This window comes from Lactuca sativa, chromosome 2, assembly GCF_002870075.4.
Source record: "Lactuca sativa cultivar Salinas chromosome 2, Lsat_Salinas_v11, whole genome shotgun sequence".
Lineage (NCBI taxonomy): Eukaryota > Viridiplantae > Streptophyta > Magnoliopsida > Asterales > Asteraceae > Lactuca > Lactuca sativa.
In genome coordinates this window covers 166,506,811-166,515,556 of record NC_056624.2, presented here as the reverse complement: position 1 = coordinate 166,515,556, position 8,746 = coordinate 166,506,811, and the positions used below count along the sequence as shown (strand labels likewise).

Below are 8,746 nucleotides of genomic sequence, written 5' to 3'. Positions count from 1 at the left end.
ATTCTAGAATTAAAATATCCAACATGATAAACAAGACCATTACTATAATTTTTTTGCTTAGTATTTAGGTTTTTATTTAGTTATTTCCAACAAAAATGTTTCCATGATGAATCTTTTGGTAGAGACAATGTATAAGAATTACTTCATTGAGCTAATTATGATGCGGTCCTTTGTTTATTTGTTTTCAGAGATCAAGTATTTCTATCAACCAATTAAAAATTCGTTCACCAATGGCGTAATTAAGGTATCAATATCATCACTCTTACTTATTTGTCTATATTATTTTCATGAAAATGTTTATGTTGTGTATTATATATTCATATGTCTAGTTGTGCTTTCTATATAGCAAATGTTAACCTTGATCTTTGCGTTTTTTGTTCATAGATTACAAACACCAATTACTTTCAAACAACAGAAGATCTAGAGTTTAATTGGGTGATTCAAGGTGATGGATATAAACTTGATTCTGGAACTCTCAGTCTACCAACATTAGAGTTTAATTGGGTGATTGAAGGTGATTTTGGTTCTTGAAATGAGACTCAAGATATCATATTTTGGCATGGCTAGAAGCTTTGGAGGAAACGAGACTCAAGCAAAAGTAAACACACAGAGAGTTGTTGGCACATAGTAAGCTAGATGATGCAATTGTATATAAATGAGTTCATTTTTTATAACATTTACTCACTTTTGGAATAATTATTTGTATTTGACATATTAGTGAAATGAATTATTTTTGTTATTTATGGTATTTTATTTTGTATTATGAGATTTTTAATGTATTATTTAATTTGAAAATTAGTAAATCTATAAATAATATTTTTTTAAACATTTAAAATTATGATACGCAAAAATGTGTGTCATCTTCATTTATGACATGGCCTTTCTTGACAGGGGCTTTCTTGATACGCATTGCGTGTCATTAACACGCGCGTCGTAAGGTTACGACACGCGAATGCGTGTCGTCTTCCTTTATGACAGGGCCTTCCTTGATACGCATTGCGTGTCGTAAATGCGCATCGTCTATAGACGACGTGCAAAAGCGCGTCGTCTCTCTTTATGACAGGGTCTTCCTTGACGCGCATTAGCACGTCGTCTGAGCCTTTTACGACGCGCATTAGCACGTCGTCTCTCTGACACTTTTATGTTTTATAAAAATGTTTTCCAGACATGCAATATCTTTTGTGAAATGATATGATCGTTGACGTTTTATTCCTAATGTCTTGCTAAGTACGTGTTCATAAAAATGAAATTTTTGGCTCGTATTTTTGGGATGTTACATCACTACTACTGCTCGCTATACTAATCTCATCATAGGCTTACCCTAGGGTAATCTTCGACCCACTCTCTGCCATCAGCTGCATAAGAAGTCTTTGTTATCTCTCCCTAGCATGCTTGCGAATACCGTTACATATTACTAAGACCATATAATTCTTCGAATGAGAGGTCCTACCCTACAACGGTTGGAATCAAACGAGAGCTAGGAAATATGGCTAGACTTAACCTTTTGAAATTATTTAGTCATCGTAATATGTAAGTTAACATATTCGTTCATTAGTTAATTAAAGATACCTAGGACTCCTAAAGGCACAAAGCAAACAACATTCGAGCATTGAGTACCCAAAACCAAGCATATCCTAATTGGCCATCATATTACTGACTAATCAGTACTAGCATGCAGTTCAATCAGCACATATAACAGGCATATAAGGCATCTTCCTAGATCCTTAGCCCTAATCTAACATGCAATTCGCATACACATACAGTAGGCATATATAAGGCATCCTTCATAGATCCTTAGCCCTATTCTAGCATGCAATTATCATAATCATATCATATAGCATAGCAAACATGTATGGTATCTTGGGGAAACTTACTTGAGCTCGGCCGATTGCACGCATCATACTCCTTGTTCTTTCTCAAAACCCTTAATTTCAATTTTTAGAAAAGTTGTTTTTCATTGTAAAAAAAATTCTCAAACCCTCGATTTGAGTCCAGACACCTCCGAAGGTGTATCCAAATCCCTTAAACCAAGACTCTGATACCAACTTGTAACATCCCAAAATTTAAGAACAAAAAATTCATTTTTAATTTAATAATTATAAATCCATTTGTCTGAAAACATCCATAGTATCAACTCATATCAAAACTAGTGTATCAATACTCAAAACATGTCATGATAAAATAACATCATAGTATATCTCCCAAAGATCTCATGTGCGGAAATCATGGTGTGATGTGTTGCAATCATACCGACTCCTTACCTTTCGAAGAAGAAGTACCTGAAACCAAAACTGAAAACCATAATCATAAAGCTTAGTGAGTTCCCCCATCATACCACATACCATACAATAACATACTGCCTAGCATATCTGGGTTCTGGCCTACCCCTTCGGTCTCTTTCAACCGGTAACCGCCTAGCATATCAGGGTGCTGGCCTACCCCTTCGGTCTCTTTCAACCGGTAACTGCCTATCACATCTGAGTGTTGGCCTACCCCTTCGGTATCTTTCAACCGGTAACGGGGACTATTTCACCCCTATTACTACCACATATCATCCTAGTACATAAACACATAAGTCACATACTGCCTAGCATATCTAGATGTTGGCCTACCCCTTCGGTCCTTTCGCCTGGTAACGAGGTCTATCCCACCCCTCCTACCATTATCACATAATATCACAACATACTAGCACATAAAACATAAAAGATAGTGGCATACCAGACAATTATCACAAAGACAATCATCTATACTACAATCAACTACTAGTGGGCCGACAATGGTGCCTTCAACCCACTTATATTGGAAGGTAACTCACCTCGAAAATCAGAAAGTAACTGAAAATCCTCGGATCCGACAATCAACCCAACTCAAGCTCCTATACATAAAAGATTTCCTTAATTACCTTTTCATACTCATGACCCTTTAAGGGTCAACTTTGGTGAAAGTTAAAGTCAACATTCTGTTCAAAGTCAACATTCCGAGTTGACTCAACTCGCCGACTTGGCCCTTCAAAAACAATTAAAACCAATTCATAACTAAAGAAACATTGCATCAAAAAGCCAACAATGAAAATTAAAGAATATGTGAAAGAAGTATTTTTACCTGATCTTCATATAGATGTACGACCTATTTGCAGGGCTGGTCCATTAGTTTGTAATGCCCTGGACGAGATGATTAAATAATGTCTGAAAAGAATTTTTAATTTTATTTATTACTTACAATTCGTGACACCATTTCTTTTTTTTAACAAGAGCATTTATAATATTAAAAAAACGATAGAGAGTCTAGAAAATAATAGTTACTAGAATAAAAAAAATGTTAATTACACCATATCACAACATCAAAATACATTAAATGACTTTAACATGTTGAGCAAGTAAGAAACTAGAACCACCAAAGAACTTGAGCTTTAGATGGAGAGTACTTTAAAGATTTTCACGAGTAATAGCAATATACTTTCATGAGCAACCAATCAATAGCAATATACTTTAACATTTAACTTGAAAACCCAGATCAACTCGCTAATCTCAAACACTAAGTAGACTTTAACCTCCAGAAGTCAAATTTTGTCAATTTCAATTTCAAGTACAAACCCTCAATTTCCGACATCCAAGTAACATCAACTTAAACAAATTCACCTTGTAACCAATATCTACAAACTTTACCAAAGCATCCCAGATGGCCAAAATTGGGCAACAACCTCTTTAGCATACACTTATATACAAATTTATCTAACAAAAAACAATAAACAACCATATGCAAGAGCATCAATGAACACAATACTAGCAATAATGAAATAAATTTATAGCTTCTGGTTCCTGCTGCCTCTAGAAAGTCAATTTCAACCCTAATGCATTAGAAAAAAAAATCAAACACTCTAATTCCAGAAACAAAAAAAACATTGAACACAAAGAAAAAAAAGAATGAGAGATATAAGAATTCAGAAATTGAACTAACCCAAACAAAATTTAGAAGTCGAAAACCACCAACTTCTTTTGATTTTGGTGACCCGTCGTTCAAAAATAAGATAAAAAAATAACTCAGTACTCAGAAATATAAGAAGCTTCAAAAATTAGATATAAAAGACCCGGTAGTTAGAAATACAAGAAGCTCATCAGTCATAACTTGTAAATTGGAATGAGAAGCTGAGAATAAGAGAAGAGAAAACAGAATACAAAATATGAGATATGAGAATTCAGAAATCAAACTCACTCAACTACAATTTAGAAATCAAAACTTCAAACTTCTTTTGATTTTTGGGGACCTGTGATTCAGAAATCAGATAAAAAAACCAACTCAAATCAGAACTCATAACTCAGAGAAATTAGAATGAGAAGTAGAGAATAAAGAGAAGAAAACGGAAATTAGGAAGCTTGGAAATCGAACTCACCCAAAAACAATTTAGAAATCGAAAACATTAAAATTATTAGATTTTGAGTGACCATGCTTCATAAATCACAATACCAGGATGCTTATTAGTAATCAAAGTAGAGAAATCTCATATTAGAATAAAAAATAAAGAAATTCTTTAGGTGCATTAACAAGTAGGTATAAGAGAGAAGTATAAAAACTATAAACTTACTCACCATCAGTAAAGGCTTCGCTTCTCGATCTTGACAATGTGGTTTTCAAGAACTCGGTTGGTTTCTCAAGATGCTTCGCGTCCACGCTCTTAGGCTGGTGGGTGTTGGCTCGGCAAGGGGCTCGACAGCTTGGCTCGACATCAAGGTTAATATATGCCGAGTATTGATGATCAATTGGAAGATGGGGGTAGCTGGCAACGACTATTTCCATTTAATTTAATTAAAAAAACTCCTATAAATACTACATAAATTAACCCATTTTAACTCATAAAATCAACTTACAACTCAAATATACGCTCTAAAAATGTCTTCTTCGTCATCTTCATCAGGCATGTTTGATGCCTTGCTTGAAAAGACTATAGATGTTATTCAGGAGGCGGGGCAGATGATCGAACGACTACAAGAAGAAAATGCTGAGAACGCACGCCGGAGGAAAAGAAGATACATACAAAGATTTTGTGAGGCGGCTAATGATCGAATCATGCAAGATTACTTTTGGATGACGCCAACTTTATAGGATATTACTTTCGTTGTCGATTCCGTATGAAAAAATATATGTTTTTGCGTATAGTCAACGATGTCACGGTAGCGTGTCCATTTTTTCAACAACGTCGAGATGCTAGAGGTACAATTGGTTTTACTCCTATACAAAAATGCACCGCTACACTTCGTCAATTGGCATATGCCACCTGCCCCGATGCACTAGAGGAGAACCTTAGGATGTCCGGACGTGTTGCACGAACTAGCATTCACAAATTTTGCAAGTATGTCATGAGATTATATGGTCCATGATATCTGCGCGAACCTACTTGTAGTGACATCTAACAATTGTATGCTCATCACTCAAATGTGCTCGACTTTCCTGGAATGTTAGGAAGCCTAGATTGCCTCCACTGGGCATGGGGTTGTTGTTTGAATGCCTATAAAGGGCAATACACCCGAGGCGATCATGGTTATCCAACCGTCATACTTGAAGCGGTGGGGTCACATGATATGTGGATATGACATGCATTATTTGGTTCAAGTAGCTCCCTTAATGATATTTATGTTCTTAACATGTCTTTGTTACTTGACGACATATACAACGGGACTGCACCAGACTCATCTTTTCAAGTAGCTAGAACATCGTATAGGAACGAGTTTTATCTGGTGGATGGGATCTATTCGGAGCGTGCTTGTTTTGTGAAGTCATTGTCTTGTCCAAATGATCGGAAAAGGTTGAAGTTTAAGAGAGCTCAGGAGCGGGCGAGAAAGGATGTTGAACAAGCATTTGGAGCTTTGAAAAAACGTTGGCATATTCTTAAATATCTTGCGCCGTATATGGAGGAGAAGAAAATGAGCGAGGTGATGTATACTTGTAACATATTGCATAATATGATTCTCGGAGACGAAGGAAATGCAATATGTGAGTATAACGAAAACGAGATCGTTCCACCGACACAAGCTTTTGAGGTTGGAAGCGCGGAGTACATGTCGAGGAGGGCACTAGTTAATGATGTTGAGATGTATCATGTTCTTCGTAAGGACTTAACGGAATATATTCGGAACATCAACCACATCGATCTTAACATGGAACTGGTCAATGATTTGGAATGTCAATTTTCTGATGAAGATGTTCTTTAGGTTTGTCTGGGTTTGGTAATTTTAGTTTGTATGTTTTTAATTTTGAATTCTATTTTTTGGTGTGTTTGTTTTTGTTTTGAATTTTTATGTTTTTATTTTAAGTTTAATGAATTTTTAGTTTTTAAAAATTGTTATGTTTGAAATATTTTGTTTTTTACTAACTATTGTGTGTCAGAATGTACAGATCTGGACCAACGGGTGAAATTAATCAGTGGACATTATTTGAGAGTGTATGATATTACAATATGATTGCATGTACCGTATAATCACACAAGTTTTAGCAAAAGAGTATTTTGGACAATTAACTACATTTAAAAAATTAAATTTTCGGATTTTTAGGGATAATTAATTCTCCAAATTTTAAAAATTTGAATTTTTTAATTAACTCAATTTTAATTCTAACGTAATTTACAAACATAATCGATTTTATTCTGTCAGAATATTTTTTTAGAATGATGTTCTTTCAAAATTTTATTCTATTAGAATATTATTGAAGAATAACAAAAATCTTGAATCCGATGTTGAAAAATAACAATATTCTAATATATTCTTATACATCCGAAATTAAATACAAATTCATACATATTCTTAAAGACTAAAAGCCTTATACATTTTAATATAATTATAGATATTCTAAAAGAATATCAACAAAAATGAATAAAATTCTTAAAAAATAACAATATTCTTAAATTGTGAGTATGATCAAACTTTATTCTTTCTTCAAGTTATTTTTATTAGGTCTTCAACGCATTCTTTCAGCCATCTTATTATAAATACAACAAAAACTAATAATGGTTAAAAACATGTTACTTGCAATTAACTATCACTTTATATATTTTGGTAAAATACATAGAATATGACATAATACATATAATACATTATGGCAGAATAAATAGATTTTATTCTGGCAGAATACATTCTGACAGAATACATAGAATACATTCAAAAGTATCGTATTTACCGCTAATATAATGTTGTTGAACTCGATTCCAAATCTTCATCTAATATGATCAATATTGAATTCCTTCTCCATGCTATTCTGAAAGAATAAGATGCATTACTCATTAGTATTACCAGTTAAGAAAATATATATGTTGTTAACAAAAAATATTCTGACAAAATGCATTTATACATTCTATGCTTTAGAATGTTTATACATAAAATACATTATGCTAGAATATACATTCTATGCATTTATACATTCTATGCCCTAATTTTAGGATCATTTACTATGGCTGCAACATCTGCACCAGGAGGCTTACCATGGTTTATCCATCTACCCATTATGAAAAGACATAAATGCTCTTTTCCTATGTTTATGAAAAGACATAAATACCCTTATCAGATTTTAAAAAAAAAGATAACCTTGGAGGATCAGCCTAAGTAAGATTCAATAACAACCCATTTTTCGTGCAGAAATAGATCCTCCTGTATTCACATTTTATAATATGAATTTGATCTAATTAATTTATTGGTTTGAAAATAAAATTATTTGATCTTACTCACTCCGTATTATGTGATATAACACCAGATTTGATGAACATGGTTGTGCTAGAATCTTGAATTGTTGTGTACTCGATCCATATCAGCTGTGAATTCTCACTTATTTGCATCTGCATATTAGCAAATTAGCAAAAAAATGTATATTTTGATATAATATCAGTTTAATGATTAAAAAACACAACAAGACAAGAATCAAGATTACATGGAAGAACCTGGAATAAGATTCCTGCTTCAGAAAGAGTTGACTCGGCGAGTGGAGTCGTCGAGCACTATAACTCAGAAATCCTGGAATCGTGACAAGAAGATAAGTATGAAGATTATTAAATGATAGCTTGAGAACTAATTTGAATGAAAACCTGTAAGTTGAGCTAAATTAAATAAATTATGAAGAAATAAACAAAGAAGAATAATAGGTAGGAAATGTTGAGTTAGGAAAGGTTTTCCCCTGCACACCTCATTCACCTTTCCAGTTTCCATCATGTGGATAGATCTTAAGTCAATAGTTGAAACTGGATTCATTGTCATCAGGTTTAAACCAATATTGTTTGTTAAGCATTTCATCGAACATGTGGTGGACCAACAAAAACTCCTACCTAGCCACATCAAGATCTCAAATCCCATACATCTTATACAATCGATAGTTGAATAACTTCTAATTCCTTCAATTTATTCAAATTGAAGCTGTTACGAGAACCAATATAAGGGGGAAATTGAAAAAAAAGGAGATGAAATTGAGTTATTGATGAAGATAGAAAACAACCATAGAACCATAAAAACCAAAATTGTTGGTGTAAGACGTGCGCCATTAAAGCATCTTGTTCTACGTTACGACATAGGGACGCAAGGTGTCCTGGACCTTCGTCTCCAGCATACAGTGAGGGAGGCGTGAGAGCATCAATGGTGATTGGAGTCAAGTGATTAGTCGTTAAGAGTGAGGAAAGAGATAACATGAAACACAAGACATGTACCAGGCAGGAAACGAAGGTGAAGGGTAGACATCAACAACGATCCTCGAGGCGGGGGGGGGGGGGTGGGGG

At 34.1% G+C, this 8,746-nt stretch overlaps 1 protein-coding gene across 1 annotated transcript; it reads left to right on the top strand.

Moving 5' to 3' along the window:
* The first annotated feature begins 5,639 nt into the window (after positions 1-5,639).
* Positions 5,640-6,206, top strand: LOC111913367 (uncharacterized). Its single transcript, XM_023909088.1, has one exon. It carries the CDS (start codon positions 5,640-5,642, stop codon positions 6,204-6,206), a length of 567 nt encoding a protein of 188 aa, XP_023764856.1.
* Positions 6,207-8,746: the final 2,540 nt, after the last annotated feature.

Coding starts and splice junctions, on each gene's coding strand:
- LOC111913367 (XM_023909088.1), top strand. CDS start 5,640: ATGTCTTTGTTACTTGACGACATATACAACGGGACTGCACCAGACTCA.